Below are 17,964 nucleotides of genomic sequence, written 5' to 3' on the forward strand. Positions count from 1 at the left end.
GTATTGGTCGAATGTGCGAGCAGCTTATTCTGACTGATATGTCTGATTATTAGGCGGGGACACCAAGTGGACATAGTAATTATGACAGGAGAGGTATAAGGAGTGACAAAGTCTGCATATGGAGGAGGTGAGGTGGATTGATGGCTCAAACACCCAGGATGCTGAGGTTTGAGTCCTGTGCAAAGCAAGGAGTAAATGTAGCCTTCTCTAAAGTTTTTGAGTAACTTCAGTTTTGACCTCTACTGTGTGACTTGCGTCACGTGACATACGTAACATAGTTAAACTCTAGTAAACCCCTGCTGGTACTCTCCTCTGGTAATATACTGCAAGTTGTTCTGGCAATCAACCTATTCTCTTGTGCAGGTATGAGGATGTATTGGTTTTGTTAGTGTTTGTAATGTGTCTGTTCAGAACAAGATGGTTTACGTTGATATTTGTCATTTTGTGCTGGATTATATTTTTAACTATTAGAGAGGTGGCTGTGCATGGTAAATATCAATGTAGAGTTAATGTGAAAACTGTTAATTCACTCTTTTTCCTGCTGCGTGGCACAATATCTACAATTAATAACTAGACTTTGGAATTTAGATCGGTATTTGGACTGGTGATATCTGATTAGTAAATTATGTCAGTGTCATCCCCTGATAATGGATCAGATTGGATCGGTCCCATCTCTAATTTAACACAGTAAGAGTAGCCACCAAAGACGCACAGCACATCTTCTCAAGGAATATTCCTATGATCTTATCAAAGGAGCACTCATACACAACACTGGCTCCATTTAGGTGTCTCAGACTTTCAGATAAGAGACCCCTTACACATAATGATCCACACTTTGGTACCTTATTATCTTTTGCTGCGGCTCATTGACCACAATGATCAGATAATAGCAGCATGTGATTGCAAGACTGCAATTAAGGCAAATGCTGCACAGAGAAGAAAGTCCTTTTGGCCTGAATTCATCATTTCCAAACAGGTGCTTGCTCCTCTCCTCTCAGGCACCTGTTTCTGAGATTTTTTTTTGGTGTCCACCATCTTCTTCTTCCTCTCACTCACTCCTTTACTTGCTCTTTTTTCTCTCTTCCTGTGTCTCAGCAATGGAAGTCTCTCTTTGACAAGGTATGTAGTGCCAGCTACTGTACAGTGGCTTAAATCTCCTACCATATGCATGTTTCACTCATTGTGGAGCAGTTTTGTCTGAAGGTGCTCATCTATGTGTGAACTGTGGATGACCTCTGACATAATCTCTGTTATCAGCCTGAAGCAATACAGATGTGTTGAGCAGATGAAACGCTGTATTGTCCCACTTAAAGGTCATGAAACATGGGCAAGATTTTTGGATGAACTGAGATGCAATAGTGCACCATAAGCATCAGTGGGGACAGGAAAACTGGATAAAGTTACTTTTTAATGTGAAAAGGGTCAATATTTATTTATTTTTTGTGTAATGCATATCTATACATGACTTTTAATGGTGTGGTTTTTATACATTTTGTCCATGCATCATGACCTTGACATTGTAACACTGGCTTTATCACTAATGGAAGTGACTTAAACCTGCACCAGGAAATTTTTCACATGAATACCAAGTGATAACTTCTTTGCTTAGAAATCATGTATAATGATGTTTAACTTAACACAACTTGCTTATGTTTGCCATTCCTGCATATCTGTGCTGCTTAAAGGGATAGCTTGGATTATTTAGTTTGGGGTTGAATGAGCTACTCGCTGATAGTGTTTGATCAGGCCACCATGACACGAAATCGCAATTACTTACACCAAATACCGCTCTCTGCAAACCAACAAAACTCAGTCGGCAAAATCAATAATTTTGGCTTACAAAACATGGGAATTGGTGGTTTCTGTTGGTTTGTTATTATAACACACAAATCACACAATAACACAAACAAATATTGAGGTACCAGTAGACCTATGGAATGTAGTTGGTTTGGAGAGAGCAATATTTGGCTTATATAATGGCAGTTCCCACTGGCTGTGTCAGAAAAAGCTGTCTGAAAATGATGTATAGCAGTGAAAATATGCTAAATATAGCGGACACTTTAACTGATATTGATTTTATTTGTGTTTTTGTTTTTTTTTACGTGGCCAAAATACCTTTTGTTGATGACCCTGTCCACAGCTCTTCATTGATTAGCTTCTGTACTGGTACTCTCACTGACAATGGATAAGCACCTCATACAACCATGCATAAATAATCCGAAAGATCCCTTTAAAGCATCCCAAAAGATATTTTCATACTGGTGAATAGAGCCATTTTTCGAGCGGTCACTCTCTGCTGTCTGTAGTTTTTATACGGCTGATTAATACTGAGTTTTTCTTTCTGTGGGTAAACATATCCAGCAGCACCATAATCTCATTTGGCTAAATGAAGTGAAACCAACAGGGCTCAGCTGGTGAAGACGGCAATGTCTTCTCTCTTTCAGCTCCAGTTTGTGATTTAGGCTGATTAGACAAATGTATTTTTAGATCAAAATCTTGCCTAGTGCAGCTTTAAATCCATTGCCTGCTGGGTAACAATCGTGGCATAACATGTGGCCAGGCCGCGACTCTGTCAACCCAAACTCCTGCAGAGGCAAAAACATCAGAGCAGTGGGAGCACGCTGGAGGCTGTGGGCGTGTCAGCCGCTGACACTGACCCTCATAATGCAATTAGGGCAATACATAATCCTAGTTGCATTGATCTATCAGTCAGACCGATGCTGTAAGAAACACATGCAGGCGTGTACACACACACACACACACACACATACACACACACACACACACACACACACACAAAGAGACACACACACATTGATATAGCCAAGAAACCCCAGGAGAAGAGAAACACAGACTGGCTGATCATGCAAGCAGCCGGTTGAACTGACAGACGGCAAACGGGCCCCCTACGATTACACACACACACGCACACACGGACACACACACACACACGCATACACATACACACTTATACGTGCACAGACACCACTCTGTGGGGCTGCTGCAGCACCTGCCCGCCCTGGGCCCCCATACTTTCTCCAGGGGGGAAATTGTATGCAAGTGTGTGTGTGTGTGTGTGTGCAGGGGGTTAGCGGGGATGGTTAGGGTTGAGTCAGAGGCTCGTGTCAGGCACACTCTTTCAGGGGGAGACTGAGGTCCCCTGGGATTACAGGAAAGGCTAGCTGGGGTGTGGTGTGTGGGTGTGTGTTTTAGTGATGGAGCATATTCTATAGACAGGCATTAAGTGGGCCTCTCAATCCGCTGTCTTTATGCATGCGGCACAGCTTTGAATTTCCTCAAGTGGACGTTCGTCTAAAAAAACGTGGGTTTGTCCAAATGGTGAGGTCGCTGCCCGGTATGGCAACAACAAATGTCCTTTCACTCTTCTATTCTCCTTCCCTTCTTCCTCCTCACAATGGGTTGCTTCATTTGTCAAGGGGCTGACCTTGGAGACCCCCGGTCTCCATGAGGCGACTAAGGAAGAGAAATGATGGGCCACTAAAGACAAGCAAAAGAAGGATTTTAAACCAATCTGGCAACTTGTGTCACTGCATGAGAGACAAAAGACAAAGGCAGCTTGAAAATAGAGCCAGATTTAGGCTTTTATTTGTCTAAAGATACGTGCTAAGGTCACTTTGTGTGTTGTTGAGTTTATGTTCCAGCATAACATATCCACAAATACCAAGGATCACAGGGTATAGACCATAGACATAGAAATGTAGACACCGTATTGGCCCTTAGACCGTTTCAATTTCAGTGAGTCATGTTATATTCAAGGGTTGATGATCTACTTGGAGGAGGGAAAAAGTATTTTTTTCGAACTTACTCTCCATAAATCATGAACCCTTGAATATAAAAATGACTCATTGAAATCTGTTTCCATGTTTCAGTCTGTAAATGTTATAGTGCTTTTTATCTAGAAAAATGGCAGGTTCTTCATTTACTTGTATATTTGTTCACAGGCCAGTCTCCGATTTTACAGCAACATTGATGTATCGCAGCAGCCAGTCAATCCATAGATTGCATTCACTGCCCTTTGCCATTTTGACTAAAATTCATCAGTTCAGTCACACAGCAATCCCCCCTCCCCCTAGACTCATGAGTCAGTTTCTAAATGCTTCACTCTATAGAGGACCCATCATACTGGTGAAGTGACTGTAGAAATCATATAGTCACTTTGTACAAACTAGTTTTATTTAAGCATACTCCATTTTTTACCCTTCCAAACTTTCCATCAGACACAATTTGACCTTCTAGCCAGTGGCTGTAACTCATTAAATTGGATAAAATGTTTCAGTGAGTGTAATACATTGGCAAAATGAGATGTCTAGAGATGAAGACAATGATGCATCTCTTCTGTTAATCACTTCTGGCATCCCTGCCTTGTCAAATGCAGCGCACATTCATTCCTGGTCTTCCCATCAGGGATGTTTACACAGCAGAGAAAAGACAGGATCATCTTTTCTCCCTCGTCCCTTTTTTGTTTGGACAACGTCTGTCCCTCAGCTTCTGTAAAACAGTTTGTGTTGTGTACAAAACCTTCCACACCATATCATTTTTACTGGCTCCCATGTGAACTGGGTTCATACAGCTGTCACTTTCTGGGTTTCAGACCGTTGGGGGTTGGAATCAAAGTGCTGCGTCGCTCTGTTCGCTTTTCCCTTCACTCCTCTCTTCTGTCCCCGGAGAGGATTTTGTTGCTGTATAAGTGCTTTCCTCCTCTGCATGCAGGAAGTACCTCAGAATGTTTTGATTCGTGTTGCCCATCGCCTGAAACAAACATGAGGACTGAACACAGATGGAGGCGATGTCTAATGAAGCAGAGAAGATGCTGTTAAGAGGATGGCAGCTGCACTGCCCTCTCTCTCCCCCATAATCAAAGTGTCCCAGCCTCTATCTGTCCTCTAGACACACACACACCAATCTGGAAAGACTACAGTCATTGTTGCCTGATTACACACAATATGTGTATCATCCAAAAGAAGTCTCCATCCTGTGCTCACTGATAATGCACACTCACCACTACCCCTTCATGTTGTTTTTTTTGAGGATTTCTGGGGATTTGGGGATGGACCACAGTTTATGTCCAGGGGTTTATCTGATAAACCGTATTAAGAATGTTCAGATCGCACCCCGAAATGACCCAAACACATTTGTTTTGTACTCCCTGTGAAGGCAGATCAGATGGATTTACTTGTACGACGGTGTCTGGAGGAACTGAATCAGAAATGTCCTTGTCTTTTACCTATTTTTTGCTTCTGGTGTTCGTCTGTAAAAAGTGAAATCTGGAAGGCTTCCTCTTGCTTGAAGTTGCCTTAGCACAGCGAGTGATTTTGTACAATGTGGATTATAAAGGGCTGCACCTACAGCAAAGACACACTAAGTCGTTATCTAAGGGGGCTGGGAATGTCCCAGTGCTTGTAAAGGCTGAGACTGGAAGTCCCCAGATGTACATCCTGGAAACCTGACTCAGCTACAAGTAGATGGAGCAGTTGTAGAGACAGGATGTATGCAAAAATCATTGACTATATCTGTGTTTTTTTTTTCATTCAATAGAAATGTGTTTGTTAAAGGAGCTTTGTTTGAAATTTACACTCCAAACAAGTTGCGGTTAGAATATCAGGAAAGTTAGGGTAACAATTCCTGTTGTAAGAAACAAGGAAATGCATGGTCCCAGCTAACTCAGCAAACATATTAACACTGTCAGCAACATTATACTATCAGCTGATAAATAGCCAATGTTAGCATTAACAGTCGTTTACCTACCAATCTGGAAGAATTACTACTACTGCAACCTGTCATGACTGAGGGCAGAGTGGATGCTACAGTGACTCACTGTCGCCTCTTGAGGCACAAAGTGGAATTACGAGACAGGACGGGCCAGGGCTAACATGCTGCCCACTGTTCCTATTACGAGGATGGGTTAAGCTTTGCATACAATGTATGATTTTAAGGTTGTTTAATTCCAGCTCTTATTGTGCAAGTAAATCATCTGCAATGTAAAGCCAAAGCTCATGATATGGGCTGCCTTTACCATCTGCCCCATCCTATGTGCTGAAACTTCTAAAAGAAAAAAAGAGGAACCAGTGTGTGTAGACTTGTGAGTTGGTCGGAGGATGTGGGCAGTATGTCTTGCTGATTTTACATGCAGGTGCAGTGAGGATAAATTCCACTGACTTGTGCCCCCACTTCAACTGTCCGAGAGCCCATCTAAAATTTGTGACATGTCAGAAATTTGTTCAAATGTACAACAGCTGTTCAGGAGCAGATGATTGGTCCTCACTCCCCCTGTATGTGGCAAACAACATCCGATGAAGCTGCAGTGAATTCCCAGATTTAAATGCAGACTGAATATCACTGAACACTGTAGTCTGTACAATTGTAAAAATGACATTAAACTTTACATTTACCTTCAGTAGATATCTCTGCAATACATTACACAGAGGGCTTTGACATAACATCAAAAACATTATTATTTTTTTTATTAAAGTTCTTACACATAGTTCCTTTAAATTTGAAAGGCTCCTTACTGCAGCTTTGTACCAGGAAAGTATAGAAGTCTAAAAGTACTACTAACTATCAGTGAACAGTAACAGTCCTTTTATTCTGGGCTTTGTGTCCATGTGTGAGAGAAATCCTCATGTGTGTCCACAGTTGCCTTTGTGTTGACAGCCTGCTCCCGACGGCATGCTGAAACGCTCCAGGCATGCGCCCGCCGGAGCTTAGTGATTAAACACTTTCACATGGCTGCATACTTTCCATGGAAGTGTTTCCCCCCTTAATTTCTTGCTTGGTAGCAAAGAAAATCCTCTGAATGTGAGTTATGATCCCCAAACCCCTCAGCGTAACCGCACAAATAAAAGTCTTTTAGATCTTTTAGAATGTTAGCCAGAGGGACTTGCTCAGCGTGCATACTGTTGTACTGAAAAACACTGTTTGAGCCATGTGGTACAAGATTTATGATCGTCCCATCACTTCCTAAGTAAAGTAATGACGGTGATGTCTGTTGTTAAAACAGCCCAGCTCTCATCATTAATTAAAACAAGCAGATATTCACTAATGGAGAGGCCACCTGTTCCCGGCGGGACTCGTGTTTCCCAGAGTTTCTGTCGCGCGTTTCAGCGAGCTTGTTAGACATTCAGTGGCCATGGCTGGGAGAAAAGGAAGGTCATTATTTAAAGTACTTTTGTCTGGCAGCGCTGTCTCGCCTCATTGCATGGCACAGCTGGCACCTTCTTAGTGTCGCTCACTTCAAATGAATTGACCGCCACCACCCAGGTAACTGGCACTTAGTGGATAAGCCAACTGGGAACCCTCAGCTGCGTTCGCTGGTGCATCCAAGGATAGCATGTCTCACCACGCCCTGTCAGTTTTACCTACATTAAAAGGAAACAGAAGTTCAGACAATGAGAGCGTAACAGCAGTCAGTGAAACTACTGATGGCAACAGTACTACTATATACAGCTGTGAAATTAGTCTGTTTGAATAGGTCTCTTTTCCTAGGCCGTAGAAGAAGAGAAGTTTCAGGTGAAATGGTTTAAAGACTCTAGGGAGGAAAAGAATGTGAGGAACCTGCACTCTAGGGCTGAATGATACACAAAGAGCTCATTATTTTGACAGGCATGTTAGTGGGAATGGGAATTTTTCTTATTTTTAACTGAATAAAATACAAAAATGATGATGATGGGATTTTAGGGTCCTGTACCAAATGTTTTTGGTACCGAATGTTTTTCTTTTACTTCTAGGGAATCTGATTTAAAGTCTGGGACATATCTTTAGCACTACAATGCTCCATTTATAATGGTATGCTGTGACACATTTTACCTTTATTAAAATATTGCAGCTCCTGTGATTTGGGTATTACACTTGGCCATATAGTGACTTAAATAATATTTCGATTAACTGGGTAGAATTTCAAAATATCTGAGGGTCAACTAATAATAAATGATGTTTTACTTCACAGAATTGATGATGATCCTGAGACCAAAATATTTTCATTTTTATTTTCTTTTTTCTTTTTGCACCCTTTTTATTTAGTATGCGTGTGTGTGTGTGTGTGTGTGATCATCAGACCTACACCCTGTCTGCAGTCAATCTCAAATACTAATCAACTGATTTTGTGCACATTGAGTGTCTACTGAAGGACCTCTTTTCAAGGACCTTGAAAAACCTTGAAAAAAACTTCATTATGGCTCCACATCAATGTCAGCCTTGACCACAGGCATTATGTTTTCAAGTCATCCCATTCTTGTGAATGTGATATTTTAACTCCACTACATTTCAAAGACAGATATTGTACTTTTAACTCCACTACATTTCTATGAAGGTTGTTGTTACTTTTTGACTGAGCACAGCTTTGAAGTCAGCTGTTGCTGTTATTTCTTTTCTAAATTGCAATTGGTCACATGCTGTGTTCCTCACAGAAAGAAACCAATCACAGTAGCTCCTCTCAAATGGGACTGATGTAAAAGCAGAAATACGTCCAGGCGCACTAACAAGCACAAGCAAGCTCTCCCTCTTTCATTCATACACTCTAGTACTTTAACTCAAGTAAAAGTTTGACTGAGCAACTTTCACTTGTAGTTGAGTAATATTTGACCAGGAGTATCTATACTTTGACTCAAGTACTGGGGTTGAGTACTTTGTCCACCACTGGATGTGTCTGACATCCTGTGTTTTCCCAGAAGTTATAGCAACTAGCGGCTAGCAGGAAACCTTGAAGGAATTATCAGTTTCTCTGGGTTTGACCATTGTTGAAAATGGGATATAGGGATAGAGTTTTTCGCCATTTTAATACAGACATGTTACATATTATAGCTTTAAATAATGTATATTTCAACATTAGTTGGCCTCTTCTTGTGTATCTCTTCTTTATAGTGTGATTCTCTGGGTTTTTGTCTTTTATCCATCATGGATGTAACCATACCAAAATCATGATAATATCACAATTAAAAGTCTGCAATACAATATTTATTATGATATTAAAAACCAAGGAGAAATGACAACTTAAAAAAATGTCCTTTATTAAGTAAAAATTTGTTTTTCCAAGTAACTTTAAATCACTTTCATGTTGGACAGGATAACCCTTTATTGTTTCCTTTAGAAGAAATTTGTCTTGGACATAAGAGAATACAGGCAGCACAACCACACACACGTACAAACAAACATACAGTATCACCCCCAGATCCATACAGCTAAAAAAGCGTGCTAAAAGAGTACTGCACAATGCCCCAAATCCATGTGGTTGAACAAAAGTCATTTTTAAAAAATAAATAAATAAACATTGCACAAAAGCCCTACACCAAAATATTGCAAATTTCCCTTCCCTCACCCCGCACACTCACATACGCAGATTTCATGTCCTGCTATTAAGTAGTTTGATTGATTTGTTTGAATGCTTTCCTTCTTTAACAGAATAAAGTAAAAGTAGCCAGACATGACCTAAGCATGTGAAAAAAAAATTGCATGAATTGTCTTTGGCAATGAATGTAAGAATTGTCTGTACAACTGCAAAACAAAAACAATGCATCAGTCAGTTGCAGTCCTTTTAGAAATTAAAATAAAAATAATAAAATAAAATAATTAACCATGTAATATCATGATAGATATCACAATCCGTTATGGTATTGAGGCAATGTTTTATCTTGATATCACAATATTCAATATATTGTTATACCCCTAATATTTCAACATCAGTTGGCCTCTTCTTGGGTTTATTTTTTAATAGTGTGATTCTTCTTTTTCTCATTTATCTATACATCTATGGTATACTGATATGCTTATCAGCCTAATTGCCATTGACACATAAACAGATGGCGGGGTCACAGTCTGCTGACCTGCTCATCTGACACTACAGTGCTGATTGACACCAGCTGAGTCTTGGAGATAACTCAACAACAAAGAGTTTGTGGTGATATTGAACTGTGTTGTCTTGACTCAGGATCGTGAAAGTAGCAGCAAACTGCTCCCCGCCTCTTTCTATTAAAAAGCTCCCGGGCTGTGTGGTGATGAAATAACAGGCTGAGCCTCAAAACATTTTCATTGAAAGATTTAATCAGAGCTCATCTTTCAGTGCTCTTCTGCCTCTCCCCTGCTCGGCTCTAAATAGATTTCCTTAATGAAAGGCACAGTTCCAGTTGGCGGAGTGTGAAAACAGTGTCTGCTTTTATGCAGAGGTAAAAATAGCTGCCGTGCCTGTCGATCTGTAAATGAGAGAAAGAGGATGTGCCAGTTTACCCATAATTGGCTACAGTGTGCAAACTCATGGCAGCAGTGTCATGAAATCGAAGTGTCTCTTTTGATGGTTGAACATCTTAATGATCTGACAACCTCCATATGCTTTCTGTGTGTGTATGTGTGTGTATATGCACTATATTTGAACCCACCAGACCTAAAAGTGTTAATCCGTTACTAGAGGTAATGGGAGGGCAGTTGAGATGACAGCACACAATCCCTGCTGAGAGAAGCCTGTTAGGGCTTTTCCATTGTCGCTTTTGGCTGCACTGAGTCAAACCATGCTGGATTGATTTCCATTTTCGTTAGGGCTGCACTATATGGGTAAAAATATATTGTGATTATTTTGTCAGATATTGCGATTGAGATGTGATTCATGATTAGTGGGAATTAGCATTTTTCCATCACATCTGTTACATCTGGACAGCAAGATTTGTAGGCCAGGGCATCTGCACCAAATCATAACAAAGTCATCTCAGGGTACTTTTCAAATAAAGCAGGTCTAGACTGTACTCCTTAAAAACCTAATTGTTCCCAGCAGAAGCACTGAGGCGACTGTGGTGAGGAAAAACCTCCTGCCCCCCAAAGACTTTTAAAAGTCTCTGTGTGTTCAGCTGTCACTTTTTGGTAGCTTCTAGCTAAATCTCTGTGGTTTCAAGTAAAGGTGTCTGTTTTATTTCACTGTTTGATGTTTGCTTTCAGCTGTATAGGAGTTATGTTAAGTTACTGCTGATAAAAACACAGCATTTCCTGATTTTGCTGCTTCATAATAACAGGGGACTTTCATTGTGATAAATGTATGGGCAATTAAATGTGTTTATCCACTGTTTTACTGCTGTTTGACTCAAGACACGCACATCTTCAGTTAAAAGACGTGTATGGAAAAGGGGCTTGTGTGCGGTGGAGGCTGGGTCTGTCTGCTGCCTTTTAGGACCAGTGTCATCGCGAATTTTGATTGGGCTTATACACAAATGAGCCCTGATTTGTTTGCTTTCTATCCTCTCTTTCATCTCCCTCTCACCATCACTCCGTCTCTCATCTTTTTGTTCTGAACTTCGATTCCTCATCAGAGTTAAGTGGATGACACTGCAGATGTGAAGAGGCTTCGGTCTCAGTCTGTTCATCGATGCTTTCATCTCATCTCTGTTCATTAGCTCGGTGTACAGTTCGCGGCTGTCACCACGCGCTTGTTCGTCAGTTTCATAATAACAGCAGAAAAAGTGGAGGGCTCCAGTGGGAAAACATCAAATTAGGGTTTGATTAAGCAGAATAGAGTGTTTTTCATTGAATTTACATGTTGTGTGTCACTGCTGGCTGTTTGTTGTAAGCTGCACCTTTTAAAAAGGATGTGAGCTGTGAAAACAATTTGCATCCATACCAGACTTTCCAGGTCTTTTTCAAACCTCCATCTTGTCCTTGTTTTCTGTTTTTTATTTTATTTTATTGTTAGACAGCTGAATGAGTACAAAATAGTGGTTAAATTGCAGTTTGTTAGTGCTGCCTGTTTATTTCTCCACCGATGCTGTCAAATTGCTGTTTTATGTGTAATTTTAACTATATTGTGAGATCAGCTGAGTTGATTTTAAAGATGAGTGTTCACAGAAAGGGTTAGAGGTGGTTCTGGCACAGCCCAAGACTATTCCTGAGCAAACACATAGCATTGTTTGTTAGTTTCTTTTCACTGTCCTTACTGAGAAACTAGGCCATGGAATTAAAAAAAAGGTTTTTTTTTAATGTGGAAAAGCACAGACTTATACTGTGCCCAAATTGGTGTGTATATGCAGGTTTTTAAACGCGGGTAAACCCACTAAAAATAGGTGAATGACTCCTTTCCCATTGCGAGTAGTTGTATGTTTAGTGTCATGAACGCACCAGAAAACAGGGTTAGTAGACATTAGCATGCAGTCCAGTCACAACATACAGTACTTATTTTTTTATATGTATATCTTTTATTTATGTATCTCTTTTTCAAGTCAATGTAAATAATTTGGAACACCCAAGAGCTGCAGAAGGCAACAAGGCTTCATATCATCGCATCGGGAAAGGGTTTTGCGATTAGTTTTTCCATCTGGATGTCATGTTTCCATCACTTCCATCAGAGCTGGAGCAGATAAATACTCCCGACTACTCCAGAGTCATTTGACCAGGGACTGAATGCAGATTGTACCTTTACCTACTAAAGACTAAAGCTAGATGTTAGTGGTGGTTAGTTGTTTTTTTGTCCAGTGGGAGAGGGGCTTTAGTGTGGCTGAAAAGAAAATATGTTTTCAGGGTTAGTCAGTCTAAGGTGTCCAAAGGGTCAAAACAAACAAATTCATATAATATTTTGTTGAACCATCTAATCTAATTGCGATTATTTTGACTGATATTGCAATTGTGATATGATTTGTGATATTAGAAATAATAATTTTACATCATTACTCGACTACAGCGTGATTTTTTTTGCAGGAATGTGTCCCAAAATTAAGATTTTTTTTTTTAAGTCTGTAGAAGGTAATTTGCTGGACAGGACATCTCCGCCTCATAACATTCATTAATTTAATGTTTTTTTGACACACATTTTGCCTTAAACAAATATTGTACCTCCTGTGATTTGAAAATTGCAGAGAGCCATACTGTGATTTCAGCTCGTTTCAAAGGTTCAAACCTTAAGGTATTGTTAAAAGCTTGCCACCATAGAAGGCCTTCATTGTGTTACACTTTGTTGTATGTGTGGAAAGTGGCAGACGTGTCTTGTGCGGGAAAAAAAAAAAAACTTCCTCCAACTTGAACATTGGAAACTTTATTGTGGACAGAATGAGTGACAGAATGCACAGTTTGGTTGTTTATTATGGGTCTACACATGGCAGCAAGTCTACCTTTGTTCAGGGTAAAGTGAAAAACATCTTCTCTACTTTCAACTTCCCAATCAACCAGCATCCAGCTTCCTCTCCGTCACTGATACTCTGGGGATCAAAGACACAGTGCAGGTTCATTAATTCCTGATGGCTGAAATACCTTCCCACAGGTTACAGTTACAGAGCTGTTGACAGAGTGATGTGCTGGCCATGACCCATCACACCAACACCTGGGGGCTTGTGTATATGTGTGTACAAGTGTGTGACAGACTTCTAGGCCTTCTGTTTCCTAGTGACGGCTCAGAAGTTCTGGCGACCTGTGGAAAATGGAAAATGTCTGTTTTTTGTCGCAGAATGTATCAACGCCACAGGAATGTTCACTGAGAATGATATCTAGAGACAGACACACACACACACACACACACACACACACACACACACACACTGGGACACATTCCTCTGCCACAGGCAGAACAGGCCCAGAGTGAAGCCTGGCAGGTGTACTGTTGACACAGGTACAATAACCCTGTGTCTGCTGCGTACACCTGTTTGAGTGCGTGTGTGTGCTCGTGTTAACTGATTTCTGCCTCTTCAGTCAAGCGCTGCCCATTAGGAAATGTTCCACGGTGAATGTACAACTCAGCCAACTCTGTCATTCCCCTCTGTTCTCTCTTTGGAAGAAAAGTTTAGTGTTTACTGAGACAGATGGCAGCGTTGACGACCACCACAAACGCGGGCTGACAACCACCAGCGCAGATGTTTATGCCTGCGTGCTGCAGATTTATGTTGCCAGCTACACTTTTTGGATTTGAACTCTAAATTGTTTGCTGGCTTTCAGATCACTTTGTCTCTTGCTATGTGCTCAGCTGTCCGTGAAGAGCTGTTCAAACAAACCGCCTCACCAGCATCTCCTTGCTTATTCCTCCTTCTCTTCCTCTCCCTGGAGAGTCATGGCAGACTGCGGTGTAACAGCACAATGCGAGATACTCATAATTCAAAGGTAATGGCATTTTTTGCTGCTTTATATGCGCCCACGCTAAACCTGTATGTAGAATGTTTAGTTTGCAGTTTGCAGCTGGTACTCTCTCTTGATTCACTCTTCTCATTTTTTGTAAATAAAAATCTGTACAATAATACCTTTTAAAGACATCAGATACAACCTTGTGCTTATTCTCTCGTTTGTCTTAACTCAGTGCTCCCTTCTCTGATTTGCGTTTACATGACAACTTACCAGAAACATAAAGATCTCCATGCAACCAGCAAAGCACTTTCTCTTTACTTGACACCTCATGTACGGGAATAATAACAGTTTCCACTTGGCGCAAAGCAGGCGGGCTCCCAGTCAGCTCTGGGCCCGTGATCGGTGGTGATAAACACAGTAACCTCTCCCACAGCAGTCGTTCTCTCTGCAGCCCTACATCAGATTCCTCTGTTTGACTGTACTGTGAGATCACTCAAATAAATTAAGCACCCAAGTGGCTTCCCCAGACTCTGTGTTTGTCCCAGTTTCAAGATCAGAGTGCCTAAAGAAAGGCAGCAGGAGCAACTCTGTTTACATTCACAGAATAGTCAAGTCAGTGTGAATAATCAGCTGAAAATGAAAGTTCAATCATGGTTTTTTTTTTCTGGTAATCCAGGTTCAAATGCATTTATTTTGGTTTGTTTACCCAGAAGTACACGCTGCACTGATACACACCCTAATACCTATGTCGTGTGGGACTTACACTAGATGTAAATGCATGTATGTCAAATCCAAGCCCTGGCAAAGCAGGTTCACACAATGCCGATTACAAATGTTACCACCAAATGAAGGTGAATCTGTTTTTTATAGTATTCCAGAGTTTTTAAACCTGGTGCCTGTGATGACATCCAGCACTGGTGCACCGATTGTGATGCATTTTATGAGTGAGCAGTGATTGGGCTGCCAGAACTGAAGGGGACAGCAACCATAGCGACACAAACTGTAGGCATACGTAATAAACATGTCAGCAGTTTTTGTGTAATAACTCTTACTGCCAAAAGGGGGGGTGGCAGAAGTTCCTTAATGAAGGTTTATAATGGCATTACTTTCACTTTTATTAAACCAGTGTAACAGCCTCTGTAAAACAAATAACAGACATCAGAGATTTCAAGAAAAGAGTTAAAATATTTAAGGAGAAAGTTGCAATTTTGAGAATAAAGTAAAACCGCAATATGTTAAAGATAATTTATATTTTTGGGGAAAAATAAATCATGATTTTCCCATTATGCCTAATCTGATCATTTGTTACACAAACATCTGAGAAATTGTTCTTGGAAACTTATTGGAACAGGGCAGGCACTTTCAAAATATGCTTGGCAAGTGATTGGATGAACCATCTGTCCATTATGGGCTAATTAACCAATCAGATCAATGAACCATACGACATCAAACTTGTGCCAAAGCTGGTCGGGAGACAAGCAAAAACTTTTCTTTTTTTTTGAAAAAGTCTTCAGCGCCATCTCTTCTTTCAAATACTGTCGGGTTCTGATATAACTGATGCTATAGCAGCAACAAACAGAGTTTATTCTTGCTGTCATCACACCTGAATTGTGCTTGTACCTGCCAGTAGTTCCTCGTAGAACACTGACTGGTCCAAACCACTGTGGTTTGGCCACAGGTGCATAACTTGAAGCCTAACAGGATGGATTCCTGTGTGATCTTGTCCTATCTTGTGATCTTGAAAATCCAGCTGTCTCACAAGGTATGATTATGCTTAACACTTAAACACTTTTAAACATCATTAGTGTCATTTTCAACATGACCTGCTGAGATTTATGGGACACAAGCAAGGCACGCTGGGGTTTGACCTGTTAAATAAAAGTATTCAGTTATTCTCGGACGCCGTGGCTTTTTTTTTGCTGTTGTCATGGCAACCTGGCCTGGCCCAGCCTGGCAGGCTCAGCAGATGCCCAAGGTGAGCGACAGTGCTTAGCTTTCACCCAGATCTCCGTTCCCCGTCCTGTCCCCTCCGTGTCGTCTTACAGGGCATCGCTGCCAAAGCCTGCCAGCAGGGCCAAAATGCTGAAGTGGCGAACTGTGACAAGGAGAAACCACATGACACAACACACACACACTCACAGACTCACGCACAAATAGACGAAAAGCAGTTTTTGACCCCTTCTTCCCTGATGTGATATCTGTTTTTGTAGCGGTGATGTTGCTGGCTGCTTGTGTGTTTTTATGAAGAGGTAAAGAGGTCGCTCATTTGCAACATGGAATTATTCAGTTAAAAAAAACACTTGGCCAGATGTCTTGTATATGATTCACCGATGAAGGCTTGTGCCAAAATAGGTAAATAAAATTAGGTCACAGATGGAGTTGGTCCCACTGATGAAATGTAGTTTACGATGAAATATGAGGGTCTGAGAAGATTCTGTGAAATATGTTCATGGCATACAGCGGGCATGACAGAGGAATTTTTTGTTTTGATCATAAAGGTTTAACCTCTGTTGTCTGTAAATAAGATTAAAGACTATTGTCATATTTTCACAATACAGACTTTTGTGCAGAGATTGATTTGGTGAAGAGGTAATAAATCACCGTGCAGTGTATTGTCACAGGCCTTTTGGGTTTAGCCCAAATATCCTGTGACACTTGCTCATTTCATGGTTCAGCAAGTGGAAATTAATGTAAATTGGGTGTCTTGAAGATGAACTCTGATAGCCAGAGATCTCACGTTCCAAGAAAGGATGCACTGATTCAACTTTTTTCTCTCCCTGTGCCAATACTTCAGGTCAGATTACCTGCCAATACCCAAGGATATTGATCCAATAGCGGTGTTCTGCTATTGCCAGTTTTAAAATCCGTTCACCTCATTTTGGGGAACTAATTTTAATCATTCTTATATGAAGTCCAATGAGGCCAGGGATTGCTTTGGATTCTTAAAGGCGAGTTTGCGGTCTAGTTCGCAGATCCACATTTTTAAAATGTCAAAGAAACACGGTAGATCAGTCTCATTGTGACCTATACCCAGTCAGGTGAATAATGTCAATATTGTCTCAGTGGGCATTTTATCTTCATATTTTGCTACAACTTTTTCATTATTAAACCTAACTGAGTTAACCATTACTACAGTACATGACACTATACATAGCTATTTTCAGATGTAAAATCTCATATAGGACCAGTGTTTAGGATTTGCAGATTGCAACCAACTGAATACGCCTCACTCTCCCCTTCCAAGCAAGAACATACAGAGGGCACCAATCTTCAAAATATGTGAAAGGTCAAACTAAAATGGCATACCTTATTTCCCTATTGTTAACAATGTTGTCATGGCAGCATTAACTGGTGGGCAGTATTGTGTTGTTGCTGCTAAGTTTACATGTTAACATTACACCAGAGAATTTGTTATCAGCTTTGTTTTCTGTAGCACACAATTTCTATAACTAATGTAAATATAGTTGTAAGCAAATGTCTTAGTCCTGCCATATTCTGCCATAGTCCTATAAGTCTTATACACTGCACCTTTAAACATTAATACGATGTACATACAGTAGCTATTTCCAGATATTGTTTTGAAGTCTCTTAAAACGAATGGCTGGAGACCGTGTGACTTTTGAGGTTTTACAACTGCAGTGTGTCTGTGGTCAGTTTTGTTTGATAGTTAGTCAAGAAGTTGTTCAGTAACTATTAGAGCTACAGGTAGTTCTGGCGTGCATTAATGCAACTGCACTCTGAGCACATAACTCAGCCCTTGTGAGAGCTGTTATTATCATTTTGCACCATAGGGCAGTAAAACTGTATTTATTGCACCAATTTGGAGGTTTTCTTGAGAACCTCTCCTCTAGCTGTTGGATTCCTACTTGCTATACTTCTGCCGTTGCTGAAAACCAACTGGAACTGTTAGGATGACATGTATGACAAGGTGTT

At 40.7% G+C, this 17,964-nt stretch overlaps 1 protein-coding gene across 3 annotated transcripts in view; it reads left to right on the forward strand.

Annotated features, from left to right (window-relative positions):
* rhbdl3 (rhomboid, veinlet-like 3 (Drosophila)) overlaps positions 1 to 17,964 on the forward strand; it is an 84,159-nt gene that overhangs the window by 2,396 nt on the left and 63,799 nt on the right. For 2 of the 3 annotated variants that reach the window (XM_084715597.1, XM_084715598.1), the window contains exon 3: positions 1,096 to 1,119. The exons of the other annotated variant lie outside the window; for it this stretch is intronic. In XM_084715597.1, coding sequence (XP_084571723.1) covers positions 1,096 to 1,119 — 24 coding nt within the window. The remainder of the gene's footprint in view (positions 1 to 1,095; positions 1,120 to 17,964) is intronic. 3 annotated transcript variants of the gene reach the window in all.

This window comes from Lutjanus erythropterus, chromosome 3, assembly GCF_056507025.1.
Source record: "Lutjanus erythropterus isolate fLutEry1 chromosome 3, fLutEry1.hap2, whole genome shotgun sequence".
Lineage (NCBI taxonomy): Eukaryota > Metazoa > Chordata > Actinopteri > Lutjaniformes > Lutjanidae > Lutjanus > Lutjanus erythropterus.